The 25,469-nt window shown below is 43.0% G+C and overlaps 1 protein-coding gene across 6 annotated transcripts in view; it reads left to right on the top strand.

Annotated features, from left to right (window-relative positions):
• Window positions 1-25,469, top strand: part of vps13d (vacuolar protein sorting 13 homolog D) — a 270,660-nt gene that overhangs the window by 47,956 nt on the left and 197,235 nt on the right. For all 6 annotated transcript variants that reach the window (XM_078239047.1, XM_078239044.1, XM_078239046.1 and 3 more), the window contains exons 19-23: window positions 276-433; window positions 1,017-2,051; window positions 3,060-3,150; window positions 9,735-9,861; window positions 10,949-11,129. In XM_078239047.1, the coding sequence (XP_078095173.1) occupies window positions 276-433; window positions 1,017-2,051; window positions 3,060-3,150; window positions 9,735-9,861; window positions 10,949-11,129 (1,592 nt within the window). The remainder of the gene's footprint in view (window positions 1-275; window positions 434-1,016; window positions 2,052-3,059; window positions 3,151-9,734; window positions 9,862-10,948; window positions 11,130-25,469) is intronic.

Raw genomic sequence — 25,469 nt, 5'->3', positions numbered from 1 at the left:
ATTGGGTGAGCACAGGGGAAGACTAGATTGTGAGCCTTCCCTTCATTGACAATCACTGTCTTTGATGCATGGAATGGCCATTTTATTCCAGGTACTGTGGAGTGTCTCACTTCCATGGAAATGTGGAGAGAACATTGTGGTTTTCTTTTAAAAAGGAGCATTGAAGTCAGCATTTAATTCCAAGTAGTGCTCACGGACACCTAGTTCTAGTTAAAGACCACTGTAATCACTTGGAAAATGTTGTATGCCTTCATATTCTTAATTACTCTTTCCAGCCTTTCATATCTTGAATGACACCACGATCCAGTTCATCTTAGAGAAAATTCCAGTTGACCCAAATCCAGGATTGTCTTTCCCGGACATAAATTCTCCAGATTCCTTTGAGACCACCAGTAAGATGAAGATCGAGGGGAAATTCGTCAATCCTCTTAAGGTAAAGGAACACGATCATGCCGATTTCTGTAGGTTGTACTTGTAAATAGTTTTCTAATTGTATTGAGTCAGGGTCATAAATACAAGATTGTATAAAATGGTCTGCTCCCCGTCCTGTGTAATTAGAGGCACACTCGTAGCTCATTGGAACTCCATCACTACCTTTTGAGCTCTGTTACAATTTTTGTGTCTTCCTCTGATAAGCTCTCGAGTTCATTCACGAATCATTCCCTTAAATGGCATCATGCTTTGCATTCAGTAATGTGCTTGTTCAGTCAAACACCAACTCGCACCCTATCCAACCATGCCCCCCCCCCCATCACCCCCACACTCACACACACATTCCCACCCCTCCCCACAATCACCCAGTTGTGGATTCCAAAAAAGCATAATGAGAACAGAAATTGCTGGGAACATTCAGACAACACCTCTGAAAAGTGAGGGCTGATACTTCACATTGATGATTTGCCAGGCACCCTGTTCTCAAAGTGAGTGGGACTGCTTTGACACGTTGCAACTTAATGCTATATCAGGCCCCAGGACAGACAAATTTAATAACCTATGATTGTTTTCTTGTTGTACAGGTGATGTTAGCAAAACACGTTTACGAACAGGTCCTCCAGACGCTGGATAACCTGACATACAGCGAGGATCTAAGTAAAATCGAAAACAGTTCAACCAGTGCCACGCCAGAACCTTGCAGTGCCTCTTCAACATTGAGAAGCCCAAAATTCTCTGACCTCCAACGTGAGTGGAAAGGGAGCGGGCTCTTTGGCCAAGTGAGCTATCCGTCAACTCCAGTTGATTTTCCAATTCCAGAGTCAAGATCATTCACTCAAATTCACGCTAATTTCTGCATCTCCGAGCTGCAAGTTCAACTGTGTGGGGATCTCACTCTGGAATCGCAAGGTTTGGTTAGCTTGATATTTCAAGACTTTGAAGTTGAGTTCAGTAAAGATCAGCCGCATACACTCTCAATTCAGATCGCTCTGAGGTCGTTGCTAATGGAGGATTTGCTGGAAAAAAACCCAGACTCAAAGTATAAGCATTTGATGGTATCGAGAGGAGCACCTAAGCCTTCCAGTTTCACCCATAAGGAATATTTGTCCCAGTCTTGTCCATCTGTCTCCAATATAGAATATCCTGAGATGCCACGATCTCTGCCAGCTCACATGGAAGAGGCACAAAATGTCTTCCAGTTTTACCAGAGGCCAGCCAGCACACGAAGAAAACGTAAAGTGGACAAAGACGCAGACTATCCTCTGACCCCTCCACCATCCCCAACATTGAAAAACTCCAAGATGCACTGTCCCAGAACAAATTTTGACGACTCACTTGTGCACATTAATATCTTCCTGGTGGACAAGAAGCATCCGGAATTTTCCACACGTTATAGCAATGTTAACAGGAATGTGGACGTGGATTTCAACTGCTTGGATGTGCTGATCACACTTCAGACTTGGGTGATGATCTTGGATTTCTTTGGGATTGGCTCAACGGCCAACAACCATGGCTTGAAACCTTCAGTGGAGGAGCTCCAGCATCAGACAAGATCTGATGAAACAGGCACTCTATCTGAGGCAGGCCAGGAGCCCATAAATACAAAGTTGGATCTAAAGGTTATTTTGCATTTTATTTGTTAGATGAGTATGAACTGTGCTGGAACAAATTTACAGGCTGTTGTGCATAATTTAAATACACATATATATGCAATCTTCCTTGCTTTTGTTTGACTTTGGGCACATTTTGCGCCCCCACCCCCACTTGATTCATGCAAATGGCCACACCACGAGAAAGTGGGACAGAATCAGTCCAAAGCACCAGCTGTCAGGCATTCTCCCTTCCCATAAAAATGGTGGCATATCCAGCCATTGCATCTTGCAAATATTTTAAGGGTATCATGGAGGATTGTAGATGCCCCAGTGGGTAAATAAATGCAAGGGATTTTAATCTGTTAGCCATAGCAGTCCAGAAGGAGGCCATCCGGCCCATCGAGTCTGCATCGACTGCAATCCCACCCAGGCCCTATCCCCTTAACCCTACGTATTTACCCTGCTAGTCCCTCTGACACTCATGGGGCAATTTAGCATGACCAATCAACCTAACCCCCACATCTTTGGACTGTGGGAGGAAACCCACGCAGACACGGGGAGAACGTGCAAACTCCAGACAGTCAGGCCTGTTCTCCTTGAATTCAATCAGTGCAGTGTTGTTGGTTGTGGTTGAGGGAGTGTGCTGCCTCTCCCATTCACACAGTATCATCCTATATTCACGCAATGAGATTTGTTTGGAGTTTTCACTCTGGCTGATTCGCTGCACAGTCCTTAGGCCCTGGCAATTTGGGTCTTGAATCCCATTCAGTTTTTCTTGTAGTTCGATTTTATCGCTGCTTTGCCCTGCTCGATTTTGGTTGGCCTGCAAGTTTGGAGAGACTGTTCCGAGTATAGTTACCTAATTGACAAAAACTACATCAGAAACCAGGATCTGTTGGTTTCAACCAACGATTATATAAGCAAATTAATGACAGCATGGATTTAATGTTCATGTGTGACCCTCAAAGACAAAAGTTTGGACTCCCCTGTAATTATATACTGGCATAAATTTGTTGACGACTGTTTCCCTCTCAGGTTCACTCACTGTCTCTGGTGCTGAATAAGAAGACAAATGAGCTTGCCAAAGCCAATGTGTCCAAACTGGTGGCACATCTTGCACTGATAGGTGAGTACTGATTCCTGCAGCAGTATAATATCAGAACATGAATTCAGGATTCAACATGTATTAGGGGTGGCACTTTGGTTAGCATTCGCAGATGAAGTAGAGTTGCTTTTGAAGAAGTGACTGATTTCATAGATAGAGGGAATATAGTAGATTGTAGGTATAAGCACTACCAGAAGATATTCCATAAGATATAGAAGGTTTTTAAAACCTTGCTGCAGTAGCAGCAATTTCGTTGTAGCAAGTAGAGAGAAAAAGTTTCCTCTGGCAAATAGGTTTGTAATCAGAGATCATAAATCTAAAATAATTGGCAAAAGAGCTGGAGGAGAAATAAGACACTTTTTTCTCCACTCATCCAGATGACAGCACCTCCAACATTGCAGCACTGCCGCAGCAGTGCGCTGGAGAATCAAGCTTTCAGTTTTGTACTCAAGTCCTGTCGTGGAACTTGAAATAGGAACTTTGTACCGAACAACCAAGTCAAGTCTGATGCACAGTTTGTAAACAGAATTTATTCTCTTAGTGCAAGCAATAGTTAGGTCATAGTTACAATGCTAGCCCATAAGAGACAGGAGCAGAAGTAGGCTATTTGGCCCATTGAGTCTGCTCTGCCATTTAGTGAGATTATAGCTGGTCTGGTGTGATAATACTCAACTGCACTTATCCCCGCCTTATCCCCATAACCCATGATTCCCTTACTGATTAAAAATGTGGGTCTCAGCCTTGAACTTACTTGAAGACCCAGCTGTAGTAAGACCCTCTGCAGTAAGGAATTCCATAGTTTCACTACCCTCTGAGCGAAGAAATTCCTCCTCTTAAATGGGCAACTCATTACTCTGAGATTTTACTGTCTGGTCCTTGACACACAAGGGGAAACAATCTCTCAGCATCTACTCTGCCAAGCCCACTGAGAATCCCATATGTCTCAATAAGGCCATCCCTCAACCTTCTAAACTCTAGTGAGTACAGGCCCCAACTACTCAACCTATCCTCATAAGAAAATCCCTGTATACCCGGGATCAGTCTAGTGAATCTTCTCTAGATTGCCTCCAATGCCAGTATATATCTCCTTAGGTAAGGGGACCAAAACTGTTCACAGTATTCCAGCTGTGGTCCAACTAGTGCTTTGTTTGGTTTTAGCAAGACTTCTCTATTTTTATACTCCATTCCTTTTGAAATAAAGTCCAACATTCCATTTGTCTTCCCTATTACCTGTTGAACTTGCATGCTACCTTTTTTGGGATGTATGCACGAGGATCCCCAAATCCCCCTCTGCTGCAGCTCCCTGCAGTCTTTCTCCACTTAAATAATAAACTATGCAATTTTGGGACCTGTTATTGGGAAAGACATTAAAATCAGAGATTATAAAGTATTAATTCACCATGGCGATAAGAAGGGGGCATGAGATTCTACCTGTGAGGAGAAACTTGAGATGATGGGAGTACTTCCACTGGAGTATAGAAGGCTAAAAAGACGTTTCACAAATATATCTAAAATCATTAAGTGTTTTGGTAGTGAATGAGGCAAAGACTATCCTCTCTGAAAGGGAAGTTGATGATTAGGGATTACAGTTGAAGATTGCCACTGAGAGGTTAGAGGATTTATTTTTCTGTAGAACGTTGTTCAAACGTGGAATGCTTTAGCAAAGAGCGGATTAGGCAATAACCATGGTGTCTCTGAAGGGAAAATTGGATAAATATTTGAAATTAGGGAGATGCAGAGGTGTTGGAAGAGATGTGGCAAAAGATGCAGAACTACTGAGAGAAATCTTTGATTGCTCTAGTAAAGGTCCAGCAGTGGTCTGATGGGTCGAATGGCTATTTTCACTGCAAACATCTATTAGTTAAAAGAGAGGGTATATTTTTGTCTGTTTCCAATCATTGAATGAATTAATTTAGAATTGCACATGAATTATGCATTGTAATTCATCAGTCCTGCATAGAGGAGCTGTTTTTAAAATTACTTGTGAAGAAGTAGGTTCTGCTCTTTTACTGTCATTCCATGGAGACACCACCACCTGGAGGTTTCCCTCCAAGCCCCACACTGTCCTGAACTATATTGCCATCCCCTCACTCTCACTGCGATCCTGGAATTGCCTTGATAACTGCACTGTGGATGTACCTACACCACATGGCCTGCAGGAGTTCAAGATGTGGAGATGCCGGCGTTGGAGTTCAAGATGGCAGCTCACCACCACCTCAAGAGCAATTAGGGATAAACAATAAATTCTACCCACATCCCTTGAATGAATTTTTAAAACTTTCCTCCCACAAACCCCCAGTGGCAGTGTGTGTTCATCTCCACAACAAATATAGCCAAAACAGCTGTATTTCCAAATCAAATGAGAGACATTTGGCCTCCAACCAGAACTGACGAATAACAGGATATCTCTGCACCCATTCCAGGAAGTTCAAACAACACCTGTCCCAAGCCACTGCCAGAGGGTAAATATCCCTGCAACATGATCATCTTAACCCACATTCACCAAACCATTTATTAGTCAGTTCTGTCCGTTTGCTCCATTCTACTGACTAAACAGATCACCTGAAATGCACACTGCTATCGGTGTAGGCACGTTGATGCCAAGCAATCTCTGTACTACTCTCGAGATATGGAGATGCCAGCGTTGGACTGGGGTAAACACAGTAAGAGGTTTAACAACACCAGGTTAAAGTCCAACAGGTTTATTTGGTAGCAAATGCCATTAGCTTTCGGAGCGCTGCTCCTTCGTCAGATGGAAATCTTTTGCACTCCATCTGACAAAGGAGCAGCGCTCCGAAAGCTAATGGTATTTGCTACCAAATAAACCTGTTGGACTTTAACCTAGTGTTGTTAAAACTCTTACTCTTCTCGAGAAGCAGCGTGCAGCCTATATGCACATTGACGTCACAATGAGATATATCTGTGTGCAGTATTCAGTTTGAAATGTTCCACCACTAGGTGTCATCCAACCACTTTGTTTCAATTCCAATTGAGTAAATGTATTAAAGGAGAAAAAATAATTGTACTTTAGCACAACCCCTATCCCCAAGTGCATTCTGAGAATAGTTTTTTTTATTAAACCATAAGACTTTTAGCTACGTCAGTGTAAGTTTACTGGAGATTTTGTCCTCGTGTTTTAAGCTAATCTGCCAATTAGTTTACCCGTTTGTGATTAAGCTTCTAAGAATCTAGGGCCTTGTCTTTAAATGGATCTTTCATTGTAGAAACCCCAACAAAATCTATCAGTTTCTACAAAGTCAGGACTTTCAGATGTATCTTTGTGTACTTGGGTTAAAAATTGTAGCAGTTGTTGGAATGATTAATCAAATATTCAGTCAATGAGTTTCTTTGAAATGCAGCTAACAAGTCAGTATGCCAGGCTGAATACTGAGCTTAACATTTTAAAAAAAGTATTCTGGTTGTTGACATCCCTGCACATACTGGCATATGAAGTTGTCAAAGAACATTTAAGTGGTTATTGGATAGGCACATGGAGCACACCAGGATGATAGGGAGTGGGATAGCTTGATCTTGGTTTCAGATAAAGCTCGGCACAACATCGTGGGCCGAAGGGCCTGTTCTGTGCTGTACTGTTCTAAGTCTAAGTCTAAAAAGTACAGCACAGGAAATGGCACATCAGCCCTCTAAGCTAATCATGATACCCTAACTAAACTAAAAAAAAACCTCCTGTTCTTACTCCATCTATTCCCTCCTTATTCATGTACCCATCCAGATGCCTCTCAAGTGTTGCTAATGTGCCTGCTTCCTCCACCACCTCTGGCAGCGTGTTCGAGGCACCCACCACTCTCTGCGTGAAAAATGTCCCCCGCACATCTCCCTTAAATTTTCCCCCTCTACCTTGAAGCTGTGTGCCCTGGTAATTGATGGTGGGCTATCTTCTTGAACTACTATATCTTGTAGGGTGGATGCTTCCACAATAGATTTAAGTAAGGAACTCCAGAATACTGGCCCAGGAATAATAAAGAAGCAATGTTGTATGTTCAAGTCAGGATTGTAAGTAACTTTGAGGTGTTGGTATTCCCATTATCCTGCTGCTTTTGGCCTTGTTGATGTCTTGGTGATAGACATCAAAGGTAGGGCAATGTTTTCAAAGTTGCTGTAATTGTATTCTGTAGATTACTAGCCAGTATGCCAGCAATGGACAGGCACCAGTCATGTGAACCACTGTGTTCCTCGGCATTTTGTATCTTTTTTTATTTGTTCATGGGACATGGGTGTTGCTGTCTGGGCCAGCCTTTATTGCCCATCCCTAATTGCCCTTGAGGGGGCAATTAAGAGCCAACCATTGCTGTGGATCTGGAGTCACATGTAGGCCAGACCAGGTAAGGGTGGCAAATTTCCTTCCCTAAAGGACATTAGTGAACCAGATGGGTTTTTACAACAATCGGCTTCTAGTCCAGTGACAATTCCATAATGTCAACATCTCCCCATGTACTCATTCAAACTTTGAGGAATCAGGAACCTAGCTAGTTGCTGCAGAGTGTCCAGCCTCTGCTCTGCTTTCATAGCCCCAGTATGAGTACAGCTGACTTGCATGTTCTTGCAAGTAGTGACTCCCAAAATGTTGATGGGAAATTCAGCAGCAATGATGCCATCAAAGGTTGAGGGATAAGACTGGGCTTCCACTACTTCAAGATGATTATTGTCTGCCACTTACATGGTGTGAATGTTATGTAATATATGTGAGCCCAAATCTGGATATTATCCAGGTCCTGTTGTGGGCTAGCATGCGCTGCTTCATTATCAGAAACATGAACACTGGAATTATCAGTAAGCAGATCATCCCTGGCATTAGGATAGAGGGAAAGTCATTTTTGAAGGAGCTGAAGATAATGGGGCTGAGAATGCTTTCCTGAAGAACTTGTGCAGTGATGCTTTAGTGCATTAATATCAGACCTATGATGGCAACCACCTTCTTCTGTTCAGGTTACAATCCAATTTAATGGATAGTTTTCCATTGCTCTCATCCTCATTGACCTGTGTTTTGAGGTGCACTGGTCAAATGCTGCTTGCATATTATAGACAGCTGCTCTTACCTTGCCTCTGATTTTGTGTTATCATCGATGTCTGAACTGTAGTGAAGTCAGGAGCTCAGTGGTTCTGGTGGAACCTGTACTGGGGTGCAGAAACCTTTGATGGTTTCTGCCATTAGTTCACTGATGGTTTGGAGAAGTCTAGTGGGTGATCATTGGTAGCGTTAGATTTGTTTCATGTAGATGGGGCATGGCTGAGAAATTTTCTGTATTGGGTAAATGCTAATTTAATTGCTGTAGTGAAAAGATTATAGGGGTGAACAGATCTTCAGGACTATATTTGGGTTGTTATCAGGGCTCGGAGCTTTTCCTGGCCCATTACCCTGAGCTGCTGCATAATGTCCTGTATATAGAACTGCATTTTCTGGACTCTGACTTCTATGTTAGTGGGAGCCTCGGGAGGAGGCCAAATAATGAAGATTCGACAAAGGACAATGTGATGAGCGACCAGTTAATCTTTGGGTTCATGCCCCATCTCATGTTGAGCAAGTAAGGTAGTTTGGTGCTTTATTGCAGTACTAAAGGAGTGTTACAGTGTCATTGTTACCCTTCTGAAGAAACATTAAACAAAGGTGTTGTCTGATTGTTCAGGTTACTATTTCTAGCAGATATGGGGAGTCGTTTCATCATCCTGATTAACCTTCCTCCTTCCACTACATGACCAAAAACAGAGTAACTGATCGTTCATCTCATTGTCCTTTGAGGAATCTTGCTGTGTGCAAACAAGTAATTAATATTTGGTGAACCACTTCTGTAGGTTTCTGCAATGTGATAAAAATACAACATAAACAGCTTGATTACTCCATCAATATCCTGGAGCAAACTTTATGTACAGTGTTTCACTTAGTCAGTATTAGTCTCCGGCTATTTTTTTAAAAATTTATTTATTAGTCACAAATAAGGCTTGCATTAACACTGCAATGAAGTTACTGTGAAATAATCCATTGTTGACTACTTCCTTATGACTGTCATGTTTATACTAAAGTTATCACTGATTTGGAATTGCTTGTTCCATGAGATGGTGAAACACTCATATGCTGCAACTCGGAATGGTGGGACAAAATTTCAGTCTCTATTCCATTGAGTTCCCTGTCTGTGCTTCATTACAATGGGATGGTACAATGAGAAGGTAATGTGTTCTGCCCACCATGAAGGCTGCTAGCAGGGGAAATGCTTCTTTTCAAATCAAAAACAAAATGCTTGAAATAGATGAGGGAATATTAGCATTTCTTAATGGTAGCTGAGTTGACCCGGAGGTTCATGTTACTGGATAGAGAATGGAGCAACTATATTATTGTCCTTAATCCATTATCAGATAGCTAGGATGGAAGCTAGGAGAAATATACCCTGCACAGACCCCTCTGACACTGATTTTGAAAATTGAAGGATGTTGATATATGGAATGTTATTGTGCTCAGTGTCTGATTTCCCATTCTGTTTGTATATGATGCAAGTTGAACAAATTTTCTTCCTATTCTGAATTGTTTTATTGATTGATCTGTAGGGGTCTGCCTTTGGTTTGCTAATTGTGACTACGTTTATATTGTACAGATGGGGACTTTGCTCTACAAGGCAGTCTCGGCAGCCTTTCCCTCAGTGATCTGACGCCTCATGGAGAGCTTTACAGGGAACGTTTTACCACCAGCGGCAAAGAGGCACTTGTGTTCAACATTTACAAGTATGCATTTGTTTGTGTATGTGTGCTAGTTTTATTAACTTTTATCTTGCTCAACGAATGCTATAAGTATTTTTTCTGGGTTCTTTGTAAATAAAATAAGAAAAATCTCCAGTTGGGTTTTGGCATATTATTTTGTTGGCCAAAGCTCTGGGTCTTTATTACTGTAATATATCCGTGTTTCCACAGGAAGTTGGAAGGTTTGTCCCATTCATTGTACAGAGTCCAAGAGAAAGGTTTAAAAGGGAGATCAAAACTTCCCCATTCTACTTCGCACAGTGCTCTACACCAGAACTGTGTCGGCAATAAAAAAATGTAAAAGACAGATTGCAGGTGGAGGATTGTAATGAGCTTGAGGGGACAAAATACAGCTGCTATTAAATCCTGATTGACTCATCATATATTAAAAAAAACTGCTACTGATCTTAAAAGTTTCTTTTGCCTCAAGTAAAATATCTTCAGTACAGCTGGAATGGAGTCTCATGTTGCATTTGTACTTAAAAAAAAAATAACTTATCTCGTAATTTTCCACACCTTGTGCATCTATAATGCATTGGTAAGTGTAAGTAACCCATAGCCTCCTAACTGCAAAACTTGGCTATTACCACCGTCCCTCTCCATAAACATCAGCTGGTCCAAAACTCTGTTGACCCTAATTCTGTCTCTTATCGAGTTCGACTTGTCTAATATCCATCACCCTTGTCCCTGCTCAACTACCTTGGTTACCAGTTCTAAACACATTTAAAATTCTCATCCTTGTGGTTCAAAGCCTTCATGTCCTTGTCCTCTCCCTTTCTCTGTATCACCCACCAGCATTACTATGCATTCCCAAACTCTCAATTCCTCTGGTGTCCAGTGCATCCTCCCCACCTTCCTTTGCCCTATCATTGGTTACAGTGCCCCCAGCTACCTCAGACCTTAAGCTCTGGAATTCTGTTCCTAAACCTTTCCACCTCCCCCACCTTGTTAACCAAGCTAAGTCACCCTTCCCTACTATCTCCTACTTTGGCTTGCTGTCCGCTAGCACTTTTGAGAAATGCCAAATGCAAGTTGTTGATGAATTAAGGCAATTCTTGTTGTCCAAAACCAGGTATGGCCGAGCAGACCCGAAGCTGAAGCGCGATTGTGATATGAGAGTGAGCCTTCAAATGGCATCAGTGCAGTACGTGCACACCCAGCGCTTCCAGGCTGAGGTGGTGGCGTTTATTCAGAACTTCACGCAGCTGCAGGACGTACTGGGGCGACAGAGAGCAGCCATAGAGGGACAAGCAGTAAGATGTTTACCTTACCAACTACTATGTGTTAAAGCAATAAGGGACCAGGAAATCTGATCCACCCCAGAATCCTTTTTATTAACTCTGGTTGACTTTACTTTACTTCAGTTCAGAGGCTCTGAGTCCAGTTTCAGCACGTCGGGCTATGCTAGTTAAGATCAGCTAACTCTGCACAGACCTGGAACTTACTTTATTTATTTATTGATCACAAGTAAGGTTACATTAACGCTGCAATGAGATTACTTTGAAAATCCCCTAGTCGCCACACTCCAGCACCTGTTCGGGTACACTAAGGGACAATTTAGCATGGCCAATGTACCTAACCAGCACGTCTTTCGGACTGTGGGAAGAAGCCAGAGCAGCTGGAGGTAACCCACGCAGACGCGGGGAGAACGTGCAGACATCGTGCAGACAGTGACCCGAGGCTGGAATTGAACCCGGGTCTCTGGCGCTGTGAGGCAGCAGTGCTAACCACTGTGCCGCCCATGGCTCAGTTGTACACTGCCTTTATCAAATAAGCCATTTTGAAAGTGTTGGGATCTTCCTATTTGTACCTCAAAGATTTCCAAATTTTGTAGTCTTCAGGAATTCAGAATGCAGTGTTTTATCGAAAGGAAATAGAATACTTTGTCAAGGGCAGATCGTGCCTTACGAGCCTGGTGGAGTTCTTCGAAAATGTGACTAAACACATTGACGAAGGGAAGGCGGTAGATGTGGTTTATATGGATTTTAGCAAGGCATTCGATAAGGTCCCCCATGCAAGGCTTCTAGAAAAAGTGAGAGGGCATGGGATCCAAGGGGCTGCTGCCCGGTGGATCCAGAACTGGCTTGCCCAAAGGAGGCAAAGAGTGGGTATAGATGGGTCTTTTTCTAAATGGAGGTCGATCACCAGTGGTGTGCCCCAGGGATCTGTTCTGGGACCCTTGCTGTTTGTCATTTTCATAAATGACCTGGATGAGGAAGCGGAGGGATGGGTTGGTAAGTTTGCCGACGACACGAAGGTTGGTGGGGTTGTGGATAGTCTGGAGGGATGTCAGAAGTTACAGAGGGACATAGATAGGATGCAAGACTGGGCGGACAAGTGGCAGATGGACTTCAACCCAGATAAATGCGTAGTGGTCCATTTTGGTAGGTCAAATGGGATGAAGGAATACAATATAAAGGGAAAGACTCTTAGTACTGTAGAGGATCAGAAGGACCTTGGGGCCTGGGTCCATAGGACTCTAAAATCGGCCCCGCAGGTGGAGGAGGTGGTTAAGAAGGCATATGGTGTGCTGGCCTTTATCAATCGAGGGATTGAGTTTAGGAGTCCGGGGATAATGATGCAGCTATATAAGACCCTCGTCAGACCCCACTTGGAGTACTGTGCTCAGTTCTAGTCGCCTCATTATAGGAAGGATGTGGAAAAGATTGAAAGGGTGCAGAGGAGATTTACAAGGATGTTGCCTGGATTGAGTGGCATGCCTTATGAGGATAGGCTGAGGGAGCTCGGTCTTTTCTCCTTGGAGAGACGCAGGATGAGAGGAGACCTAATAGAGGTGTATAAGATGTTGAGAGGCATAGATCGGGTGGACTCTCAGAGGCTTTTTCCCAGGGTGGAAATGTCTGCTACGAGAGGACACAGGTTTAAGGTGCTGGGGGGTAGGAGATGTTAGGGGTAAGTTTTTCACACAGGGTGGTGGGCGAGTGGAATCGGCTGCCGTCAGTGGTGGTGGAGGCAAACTCAATAGGGTCTTTTAAGAGACTCCTGGATGAGTACATGGAGCTTAATAGGATGGAGGGTTATAGGTAGGTCTAGAAGATAGGAATGTGTTCAGCACAACTTGTGGGCCGAAGGGCCTGTTTGTGCTGTAGTTTTTCTATGTTTCTAATATCTGTATCAAATAAACTGAGTGCTGATAATTCATCATGTGATTTGTTGCTGCTACAAACCTCTTTTGTTTGGGTGTTCCGTTTTAAAGGATTTCGCTATGTTCAAAGATCTGTATTTTCCACTAATTTGAAACAGTGATGGCTGTGGTGTGCCTTTTGAGAAAATTATAGCTCTGGTGTTTGCCTCCGAGTGTAACTGCAGTCATCAGATGGCATGGAAATGTTTGAAGTCCTCCATATGACAGTGCATCACTCTTGACAGGATTATAGACTAGCGAATATCTGCAGAAGGGTCATACGGACTCAAAACATTAACTCCGTTTCTCACTCCACAGATGCTGCTAGACCTGCTGAGTTCAACAAGCATTCTCTGTTTTTATTTCGGATTTCCAACATCCACAGTATTTTGCTTTTATCTAATATGTTGGTAGTTATGTGGTTGCCAGGCAGGCAGTCTTTATCTGGTTTTAGCTGACTGGTGGGAAATGGAGGTCAATGAGGTAATGTGAATCATAGAAACCATACAGTACAGAAAGAGGCCATTCGGCCCATCGGATCTGCACCGACCACAAACCCACCCAGGCCCTACCCCCATATCCCTACATATTTTGCCCACTAACCTACACATCTCACGACACCAAGGGGCAATTTTAAGCATGACCAATCAACCTAACCCGCACATCTTTGGAATGTGGGAGGAAACCGGAGCACCCGGAGGAAACCCACGCAGACACGAGGAGAATGTGCAAACTCCACACAGACAGTGACCTAAGCCAGGAATCGAACCCAGGTCCCTGGAGCTGTGAAGCAGCAGTGCTAACCACTGTGCTACCGTGCCGTACCGTGTGGTGGAACTAAGTCATACAGTTTAGTTGCACTATGCCATTGTATTGCTGTACATGTAAAATTATTGATAGTGAAAGAAAGCAGTATTTTGCATGTAGTTTAAAGATAAAAAATTAGACACTGGAATTAATTAGTCTGCTTACAGTTACTTGAGTGTTGTATTGTTATTAGTGTTGTTTTATTTTACTCTGCACCAATTTTTATTTTCTTTTATGGCTTTGTGTCATAAAGAAACTCAGATTTTAAGTTTGCATTTTTTTTAAGTACAAGTCAGATTCCAGGATAGACCTAACCATTGTGAAAGAATCAAAACTCATATATTACTGCGTTATGATCTATGGTTCTGCAAAGTAGTCTGAGATTGATTCCCTCTGACATTGTTCTGTTTTTTTCATATTTCTCCAATTTCTTGAGCTATTTTCTTTCCTGACCTCTCTTTATACAATTAGAATCATACAGTGCAGAAGAGGCCCATCGAGTCCACACCGACGCATTAGAAACACCTAAACTCCCACCTAATCCCAGCTGCCAGCACTTGGCCCATAGCTCTGAATGTTATGATGTGCCAAGTGCTCATCCAGATTCCTTTTAAAGGATGTGAGGCAACCCGCCTCTACCACTCTCCCAGGCAGGGCATTCCTGACCGTCACTGCCCTCTGGGTAAAAAACATTTTCCTCACATCCCCCCTAAACCCTCTGCCCCTCACCTTGAACCTATGTCCCCTCGTGACTGACCCTTCAACTAAGGGGAACAGCTGCTCCTTATCCACTCTGTCCATATCTCTCAATCTTGTGTACTTCGATCAGGTCGCCTCCTCAATCTTCTGTGCTCCAACGAAAACAAACCAAGCCTACGCAACCTCTCTTCATGACTTAAATGTTCCATCCAGGCAACATTGTGGTGAATCTCCTCTGCACCCCCTCCAGCGCAATCACATCCTTCCGATAATGTGACGTCCAGAACTGCACACAGTACTCTAGCTGTGGCCTCACCAAAGTTCTACACAACTCCAACATGACTTCCCTGCTTTTGTAATCTATGCCTCGACTGATAAAGGCAAGTGTCCCATATACCTTTTTCACCACCCTACTAACATGCCCGACTGCTTTCAGAGATCTGTAAACAAACATGGTCCCTTTGTTCCACAGAACTCCCTAGTGTCCTACCATTTATTGAATACTTCCTGTGTATCACCTCACACTTTTCAGGGTTAAATTCCATCTGCCACTTATCTGCCCATTTGGGCATTCTGTCTGTATCTTCTTGTAGCCTAAGACACTCCTCACTGTTAATCACCCGTCCAATCTTCGTGTCATCCGCAAACTTACTAATCCTACCCCCACATAGTCATCAATGTCATTATATATAAAAAGCAAATAATAGGGGGACCAAACAGATCCCTGTGGTACGCCACTGGACACGGGCTTCCAGTCACTGAAGTAGCCTTCCGTCAGCACTCTATCTCCTACAACTGAGCCAATTTTGAATCCGCTTTATCAAATTACACTGTATCCCATGTGAATTTACCTTCTTTACAAGTTTCCCATGTGAGACCTTGCCAAGGCTTTGCTGAAATCCATATAAACTACATCGACTGCACTACCCTCGTCTACACACCTGGTCACCTAAAAAAAACCCAGTCAAATTTGTTGGCATGACCTCCCTCTGATGAAGCCATGCTGACTATCCCTGATCAAGTTTTAGTTGTTCTCCAGTCCTCTGGAACCTCTCCTGTGGCCAGAGAAGAATTGAAAATTTGGGTCTGAGCTCCTGCAATCTACTCCCTTGCCTCCCACAGCAGCCTAAGGCACAATTCATCTGGACCTGGAGATTTTAAGGCTGCCGGCACCTCCATTACCTTGTCCTTTCCTATGTCAATTTGCTCAAGAACTTCACAGTCTTCCCTGAATTCCATACCATCGTCCTCATTCTTTTGGGTGAAGACGGATGTGAAATATTCATTCAACACTCTACCAATATCCTCTGGCGCCACCCACAGTTTGCCTCCTTGGTCCCTAATGAGCCCTATTCTTTCCCAACTTATACTTGCAGAATATCTTGGGATTTTCCCTACTTTTACCAGCCAGAGCTTTCTCAGATCCCCTCTTTGCTTTCCTAATTGTTTTCTTAAGCTCCACCCTGCATTTTCTATACCTCACAAAAGCCTCCATTGATTTGCTCCCCTTATACTTTTTAAAGGCCTTTCTTTTCCTTCTCATTGTATCCTGAATATCTCTGGTCGTTCATGGTTCTCTGGGCTTATTATTACTGCCTATCACCCTAGAGTGTGATATAATTATACCACAAATTTGATTTAATGTATTGACATCAAGAAATATAGGAAAAAATATATATTTCATTAAATAGCCTTTTTGTCCAAAGCTCTTAACTTGCCCACTTAATTCTGCTTGCAATACCATTATTAACAAGTGACATATGTGCAACCACCAGCTATCTATTTAGTGTTCTACAGCCCAAATGTATTCTCTGGACCAAACCTGATTTGTAAGGGCATGGGTCACTCCTAAGACTTGCGACTCCAACCTCACATGCTGCTACAGACTGCTTCAGTATATCAGGAGTTGCAACCGGTACTAAACACTTCAGTCATCGACAAACATTGCCAATTCTGACCTTATTTGAAGGGAGGCCATTGATGAAGCATCTGAAGATGGTTGGGCCTATTGTGAGGAACCCGTGTAGCGATGTCTAGGAACTGAAATGACTGACCTTCAACAACCATAACTGTCTTTTGTGCTAAAGGTTCAAACCAGTGGAGAGTTTTCCCCCTGATTCCCATCGACTCCAGTTTTGCTAGGATGCTTTGATGCCACGCTCAGACAAATGCTACTTTGATGTCAAGGACATTCACTGTCATTTCATAGAACCTCACAACCTCAAACCTCAAACAGACCATTGTCCGCAGCAAACTACCCAGCCTTCAGGAGAACAGTGACCAAGACACCACACAACCCTGCCACAGCAACCTCTGCAAGACGTGCCGGATCATCGACACAGATGCCATCATCTCACGTGAGAACACCATCCACCAGGTACACGGTACATACTCTTGCAACTCGGCCAACGTTGTCTACCTGATACGCTGCAAGAAAGGATGTCCCGAGGCATGGTACATTGGGGAAACTATGCAGACGCTGCGACAACGGATGAATGAACACCGCTCGACAATCACCAGGCAAGACTGTTCTCTTCCTGTTGGGGAGCACTTCAGCGGTCACGGGCATTCGGCCTCTGATATTCGGGTAAGCGTTCTCCAAGGCGGCCTTCGCGACACACGACAGCGCAGAGTCGCTGAGCAGAAACTGATAGCCAAGTTCCGCACACACAAGGACGGCCTCAACCGGGATATTGGGTTTATGTCACACTATTTGTAACTCCCACAGTTGCGTGGACCTGCAGAGTTTCACTGGCTGTCTTGTCTGGAGACAATACACATCTTTTTAGCCTGTCTTGATGCTCTCTCCACTCCCATTGTTTTGTTTCTTAAAGACTGGATTAGTTGTAAGTATTCGCATTCCAACCATTATTCATGTAAATTGAGTTTGTGTCTTTATAAGTTCTGTTTGTGAACAGAATTCCCACTCACCTGAAGAAGGGGCTCAGAGCCTCGAAAGCTTGTGTGGCTTTTGCTACCAAATAAACCTGTTGGACTTTAACCTGGTGTTTTTAAACTTCTTACTGTATTTCATAGAATCACAGAATTGTTACAGTGCAGAAGAAGGCCATTTGGCCCATTATATCTGCACCAGCTCTCCAAACGAGCATCATGACTTACTGCCATTGCCCAGCCTTTTCCCTGTACCCCTACACGTTGTTTCTGTTCAAGTAATCATCCAATGCCCTCTTGAATTTCCTCAATTAAACCTGCCTCTTCCAGGCAGCGTATTCCAGACCCTAACCAGTCTGTGTGAAAATGTTTTCTCTCATGTCACATTTGCTTCTTTTGCAAATCACTTTAAATCTGTGGCCTCTCATTTTTGATCCTTTTACAAACAGCAACAGTATCTCCCTTTCTACTCTGTCCAGTCCCCTCATGGTTTTGAACATCTCTATCAAATCTCCTTTTAATCTTCTATCCAAAGAGAACAGTCCCACCATATCCAATCAATCCTCATAAGTTTCTCATCCCTGGAACTATTTCTGTAAAGCTCTTCTTGCACCCTCCGGTGATTTTGCATTCTGTGGCACACACAACTCTACACAACGTTCCGTCTGATGTCTATCTACTGTCTTGTATAAGTTCAGCATAATCTCCTTGCTCTTGTACTCTATGCCCCTGTTAATAAAGCTCAAGATACTATATGCTTTATTAACTGTGTTCTCCATGCTCAATGATCTATGCACATAGACAACCTTTGCTCCTCATAATTCCTCTGGAGTTTAACTCTTTTTCCACTGTTAAACCAAGGCCGTATTGAGGTCTAGAGCTGAGTAGCCCTGGTGGAACCCAAACTGAACATCAGTGAGCAAGTTGTTGCAGAGTAAATGCATCTTGAATACGTTTGTCAACAACACCTTCCATCTGTTTGCTGATGATTGCAAGGAGACTAGGAGGGTGGCAATTAACCAGAATGGATTTCCCCTTTCTGATTTTTGTGAACAAGCCATAACAGGCCACTTGTCGGGTAGATGCCTGTAGTGTAACTGTGACCAAGGAATGTGGGCCACAGACTCCAAAGGGCACATAGACAAATAGAGAGAAAGGTATTGAAATTATTCTTGAATTGGTAATATTTTTTGAAAAGTACTTTTCTTTTTCCTCTTAGGTCATTCATTCCTGTCTTTTGCTACTCAGCTTCTTCTTGAACCAAAGGGTCATATTCCATGTTTATGCTCAGGCTTGCGTTTCTAGACTTTTGGAACTGGCTTTACCATGTTTTTTCCCTCCTCGCCTCATGAGGGAGTACTACGTTACAACTTGGCATTCTGTCTCAGACTATGAGAATATTGGTGAATAATTGAATAATATGAAACCAAAGTACCGTGAATGCTGGAAATCAGAAGAATAAACAAAAATTGCTGAAAACACTCAGGTCTGGCAGCATCCGTGGGGAGAGAAACCAAGCTAATGTTTCGGGTCTGTAACCTTTCATCAGAATTCTGCAGAAAGGTCACAGAGCTGAAACGTTAGCTCTTTGCCTCACCATGGATGCACTCTGAGTGTTGCTAGCATTTGCCGTTTTTATTTATTTTCAGCAAGTAAAGTTGGGGTGTCAGTTTGTGTACCTGACTCGGTCATTCTGGCCCCATTGACAGTCAGTGGCAGCATCTGTGCACAATAATCTTAATGTCAATTTGATGGGAAATTGCTGCAAGCATTTGCTTCATTCCATTCTTCTTTATCTTCAAAGTCAACACTCATAATTTGCTACTTGTATTAATTTTATGTGCATGTTTTGAAAATTATCATAGAATCATAGAAACCCTACAGTGCAGAAAGAGGCCATTTGGCCCATCGAGTCTGCACCGACCACAATCCCACCCAGGCCCTACCCCCATATCCCTACATATTTACCCACTAATCCTTCTAACCTACGCATCTCAGGACACGAAGGGGCAATTTTAGCACGGCCAATCAACCTAACCCGCACGTCTTTGGACTGTGGGAGGAAACCCACGCAGACACGAGGAGAATGTGCAAAACTCCACACAGACAGTGACCCAAGCCGGGAATCGAACCCAGGTCCCTGGAGCCGTGAAGCAGCAGTGCTAACTAGCAAATGGAAACTATTTTGCAAGCTCAACGCTAATAAGTGTCTCTTTGTAACAGCAATTCTGAACTTTTCACGCATTATCTTTCCTTTTCATCTTGATTCCCTGATTCAGATCAAAGGACGTCTACACAAAAAAATTAACTTGCTGTTTCTCTGTTCAGATGCTTGTAGATCTGTTATTTGTTTCCGACCTTTTCCATTTTTAATTTCCTTACATGGTGGGTTGCAGATGGAGTTCCAAGCATCAGCAATACACCTCGTGGCATCGCTGAGAGCTGTTACGTGTAAATTGGTATAGATAGTTGTGGATTTGAGCCCGTTGCCAGTGTTGTGCTAGGTTTGGCAGCGACCCTCTGGGGTCAATAGCTAAATATCACACAGATGGCCTCGCTCTGGAATTTTCTTGTGAAGCTGATGGTAATTTCACTTCTGTGCAGAATTCTGAGAATAGGGCTAATGAAAAGCAGATGCAGTTTAACTCTTAGCCCACTGGAAAAAGCAATATAGTTAGGGCATAGTGTACTGCAATATGTGATGTGATCCACACCCAACTAATTGAGCAAATGACTTGTGGATGAAACAGTCTACCTTAACCATAAATTCACATGGTTGTAAACCCACCAATTCATTCGGCATTGGCAGCTCTCCTTGGTGAAATTTTCTGATGTTGGACAGTCGCAGTGGAATGATTCAGCACTCACAGTGCTGTCGCTCTGGGACAGGCAACATTTATCTATAACTGGCACTGACCGATGGAAATACATGTACTTTAGGCCAGCTGTGGAAAAGTTAATTCCAGTAAGAAGTCTCACAACACAAAAGTTAATTGACATAGACTCTTGAGTCTACTTTATTGATGGACTATAATCCATTTGCCTCCCAGGTTGGCTGAAAGATTCCATAGCACTCATAACATGGCAGTTCTCCAATGTCCTGGCCAACATTTACTCTATAATCACCACTGGCAGAACAGATTATCTGGTTGTTGCTGTAAAGAGTCTAATTAACATGCATAATTGACCGCTGGATTGCCCTGCATTACAACAGAGTCTCTTCAGAAGCACTTAATTGGCTGTGAAATGCTTTGGGATGAACCTAGGCCTTTGATGGGCACTGTGTGAATTTAACTTCTTTGTTTCTAAGTTAAGTGGTATTGCATTAACCTTGTGGACCAGCAAAGGGATTAGAGGGAGCTGATATGTGAGCTTTGTTAGGTGAAGTGAACAAAAAGATCCATGAATCAAGTAGATGTCATATGTTAATGCAGTAACTGCTGCTGAGTACTGTTGCTTGAAATTGTCATGGAGATAGAGATTGTTTCAGAAACCTAAATCCACACCTCTAGCCCTTTACATAATCAAAACGTTATAAGAAGTGTAAATGCTGAGGAAATTACTATGTGTGTTTAAAAATGGATTCCACAATTTTGGCTCAATGCACTTGATAGCTTGCAACTTTGTTTTCAAGCTTAAAAACTCAAAAAGCCACCCAAAGGGCAAACAGGGTGAACCTCAGTTTCAGGATACCATATTTTTCTGAATGATAACCTAGTAGACGAGTGAGCGCAAGGCACGCTCTGCTGGCTTGTACAAGTGGGCTGAATTTCCCAACCTCCCAACAGTTACAGAACATGGTTGCCTGCAATCTTGACATTGACAGTGTTTGCATTGCCCCCGGGGTAGTAGTGCATCTAAATCACTCTTGGCCTTTGAGGAGACAAAAGCATCACTGAAATCAAGGCTGCAACATTGAATCCCTACAGTGCAGAAAGAGGCCATTTGGCCCATCATGTCTGCACTGACAAGAATCCCCCCCACCACCCCCAACCAGGCCCCATTCCTGCAACCTCATGCATTTACCCTGACGCTCAGGGTCAATTGAGCATGGCCAGTTAATCTAACCCGCACATCTTTGGACTGTGGGAGGAAACCCACGCAGACATGGGAAGAACGTGCAGACTCCACACAGACAGTGACCTGAAGCCGGAATTGAACCCAGGTCCCTGGCGTTGTGAGGCAGCAGTGCTAACCACTGTGCCACCATGCTGCCCATATCAGAAAGGTTGATGGGGGTGATCAATACTTATTCAGACACTTGTATGATAAATAATATAGTTCTGAATTGAATAAGATGAATGCCAAAAATCAGACTTCCTCAAATAAAGGCAACTTTCACTTTCATTATGCTTCAGCACAACCCTCAGAAACATATAGCTTAAAATACAATGAATTGTTTTGGAATGCAGTAGCTCTTGTGTTGTTGGCAAATGCAGCAGCCATGTTGTACATTAAAATCTGAGATGAGATGAGGGAGGTAATTTTAAAGTAACTTGGCAGGCAGTAAACTCGTGGGATTGGGCGGAACACTGATTTTACAGCCTAGTCAAAATTGCTCTCTGCTGACTTCTTGGAAGAGTAAAATCAGACTGGGTGTGAAATCAGTGTTACACCCGGTCTTGGCAGCTTCCTGGATTAGTTTAGAATTCAGTAAGAAGTCTCACAACACCAGGTTAAAGTCCAACAGGTTTGTTTGATAGCAAAAGCCACTAGCTTTCGAAGCGCTGCTCCTTCATCAGGTTAGAATCGCCCATGTGGTCTTGGGCATAAGCATCAAGATCCTATAAACCTCAGTGAGCTTAATGTAGCAGTGGTTGAAAGTGGAATGTGAGACGGAGGTACAAGCAGAACCACTTCGGACTGTAACATGGGATTTTTAGTATCCACCCGAGCCACAAACAGTTTAATGTCTCATCTGAAATTCGCCATGTCTCAATTCTGCAAAAACTAGGTTATCTGCTTATGGATTTAGACTTGGACCCAAATTGTTCCTATTCAGAGTCAAAAATACCTATCGTTGCCTGTAATATAAATGCTATTTCTAATTTGATGAGTTGACCAGGCTGTCTGCTTTCGCTTTCAAAGGCTCAATTGATTTAGTCTGCTTAAATAAAAGAAAGATTTGTATTTATATCGCAGTTTTCATGGCCACCTGCCTCAAAGCACATTGCAGCCAATGAAAAGTGTTGTAATGAAGAAATTATGTCTCGTGATTGTGCATAAAACTCATTCCTACTGCCACAGTCAATACTTTGCCTGCCCATATTCTGAATAAGTGTAACTATTTTATTGCAGACTTCAGTGTCAATTAAAAGTAACACTTATAATGGTGCTAAACTGACCAGCTGTGATGATTTTGAAACATTGGACATTTTGGCAAGTTCCCATTTCTGAGCCTCGTCTTTGATTTCCTGCTCAGCTGTCTAAAGTGCTAATGTGTTGTTGACAAACGAGTTACAGTAACCAGCTAGTATTACATTCAACACTCGCCGACACTCCAAACTGTGGAACGGTGGATCAGTCACTCAGTGCTGGGGTTTTTCATCTTTAAAAACAAAACCCCCCAAAACTGCCAACAATTTCAAATCAGATGGAAAGATGGTTGAAGGCAATCCAGTGATCAATTGGCCTACAGGTTGCTACTGCTCTAGCTGAAATGGGCATTGATTGCAACCTTCTATTCTTAGGCAGCCCCTCAGAACCGAGGATGACTTTCTTCCACTCTGAGTTGTGGTTCCTGAGGTGACTAGAAAGTCCAATGCTGCAAGTGCACAGTTGGTCGCAAGTGGGGCAGGTACTGAGGCGGGTGGGTAGGATGCTCGGATTTTGATACGCTCCTCCGCTGTTTGCACTTGGCCTGTCAGAGACATTCAGAATGGTTGGCACCTTCGTGGGTGCTTCTTCTCCAGTTTGGGTAGTCTAGAGCAACAGACTCCCACAAATTGGTGGGGATGTTGCATTTTTTTCTGGGAGGCTTCGAGGACATCCCTAGAATATTTCCTCTGACCTTCCGGTAAGCAGTTGCCGTGGCGAAGCTTTGAGTAGAGAACTTGTTTTTGTCTTGTGTCAGGTGTGTGGATAATGTGGCTTGTTCAACATAGCTGATTAACCATAACCAGTGCCTCAATACTGGGGATGTTGGCCTGACAAAAGACACTGATATTGGAGCGCCTATCCTGCCATTGACTTTGCAAGATTTTGCGGAGGTATCGCTGGTGATATTTCTCCAAGGATTTAAGGTATCTACTGTGCGTTGCCCATGTCTCTAACAAATGCAGGAAAGCAAGTAGCACGGCAGCCCTCTAGACCATGGGCTTGGTTCTGGGTTTGAGGTCTTTGTCACCAAATAGTCTTTTCCTCAGATTGCCAAAGGCTGCGCTGGTACACTGCAGGTGATGTTGAGTTCCATAGTCAGATGTCTGCTCTCGCTGAGAGGAGGCTCCCAGGGTTTGAGAAATGATCAACATTGTTCAATGGTTAACTCACAAAAATATTTTTAAAAAGAGCATTCAATTTTTTGGCATTTTTCCTTTATCAGTTCTGTCATTTCTGTATATTTCTAACATTTTCTGTTTTATCTCAAGTTTACATTGATTTTCTATGTTAGAATGCTCTTTTTTCTACATATTATGTTCTTACCAGTTGATTTCAATCAAAAATACTTTAATGAAATAACTTTGCACTTTGCATTTTGTCATAATATACAATGATATAATTAACAAACAATCCTTTGGAAACAATCAGACTGGAGATTACTAATCTAAGGCAGAGTGAGGGACTTGGGGAAAGGGTCAGTAATTGCCTGTTACATTTCTCAATTGGATATGAGAACAGAAAGTTTTCAATGCAACCCAGGTCCTGTTACTTGTTTTTTACATCACTTTGATTGCTTTTGTAAATAGAATGCCTAAGTTTGCAAGTAATACTAGAAAGTATGGTACTCGGAGCGATTTCGAGACAAATATTGCATGTTAATAAAGAGTGAGATATACTACTTGGATGTAGCAGAAAAAGGTTTGGCTGTCCTTACTGAGCGAGGAATGAAGCTATAGTTTAAATAGTGTTTAAATCTACAGGTAACTCTGCAAACAGCTGGTATCCATATTCTAAAACAGCAGGTTTAAGGATTTGAAAAGGAACAACAGAAATGATAAAAAAACAAAATAAGCAAACTACTGTGGATCTTGGAATCTGAAACAAGAACAAGAGAATGCTGGAAAAACTCAGCAGGCCTGACAGCATCTGTAGGGAGAGAAAACAGAATTAACATTTCAAGTCCATCTGTTCATCAGACCTAAAGAGAGGGAGAAATGTGTTGGATATTAAACTGTAGCTAGGAGAGATTGCAACAAGATGTAGCAGCGAGATGGCCTGGTATAGAAAGGAGAGTAATTGCATTGAGACAATAAATGTATGGGATTTGTTTTTAAAAAGTGTTTAAGATGGAGGAGAAAGGTCACAGTCTAAAGTTGTTGATCTTAGTGATGAACTGAGAGGGTTGTAACATACCTCAGCGGAAGATGAGATGCTGCTCCTCCAGCTTGCGTTGGGCTTATTGCAGCAGGCCAAGGATGGACATTTGGGCATGGGAGCAAGATGCTGAGTTAAAATGGCACGCAACAGGAAGGTTGGGCTCATGGTTGCAGACAGAGCGGAGGTGTTCCGCAAAGCTATCATTCATTCTGTGCTTAGTCTCCCCAGTGTAGAGGAGACCACATTGGGAGCAATGAATACAGTAGACCAAATTGAAGGAAGCGCATCCTGGAAGGAATGCAGTGCATCTGAAGAGTTTTAAAAAAAAATTTTTCATAGGATGTCATTAGCTGGGCCCACATTTGTTGCTCATCCGTTAATTGCCCTGGGGGGGAGGGTTGGTTCGCTCAATTGGCTGAACAGTTGGTTTGTGATGCGGAACAATGCCAACATCATGGGTTCAATTCCCACACTGGCTGAAGTTATTCATGAAAACACTGCCATCTCAACCTTGCCTCTTACCTGAGGTGTGGTGGCCCTCTCAAAGGAGAGGGCAGCCTGTGGTCCTCTGGGA

This window comes from Mustelus asterias, chromosome 22, assembly GCF_964213995.1.
Source record: "Mustelus asterias chromosome 22, sMusAst1.hap1.1, whole genome shotgun sequence".
Taxonomy (NCBI): domain Eukaryota; kingdom Metazoa; phylum Chordata; class Chondrichthyes; order Carcharhiniformes; family Triakidae; genus Mustelus; species Mustelus asterias.
The sequence above is the reverse complement of the archived record's forward strand: the minus strand, read 5'-3'. Positions and strand labels throughout refer to the sequence as shown.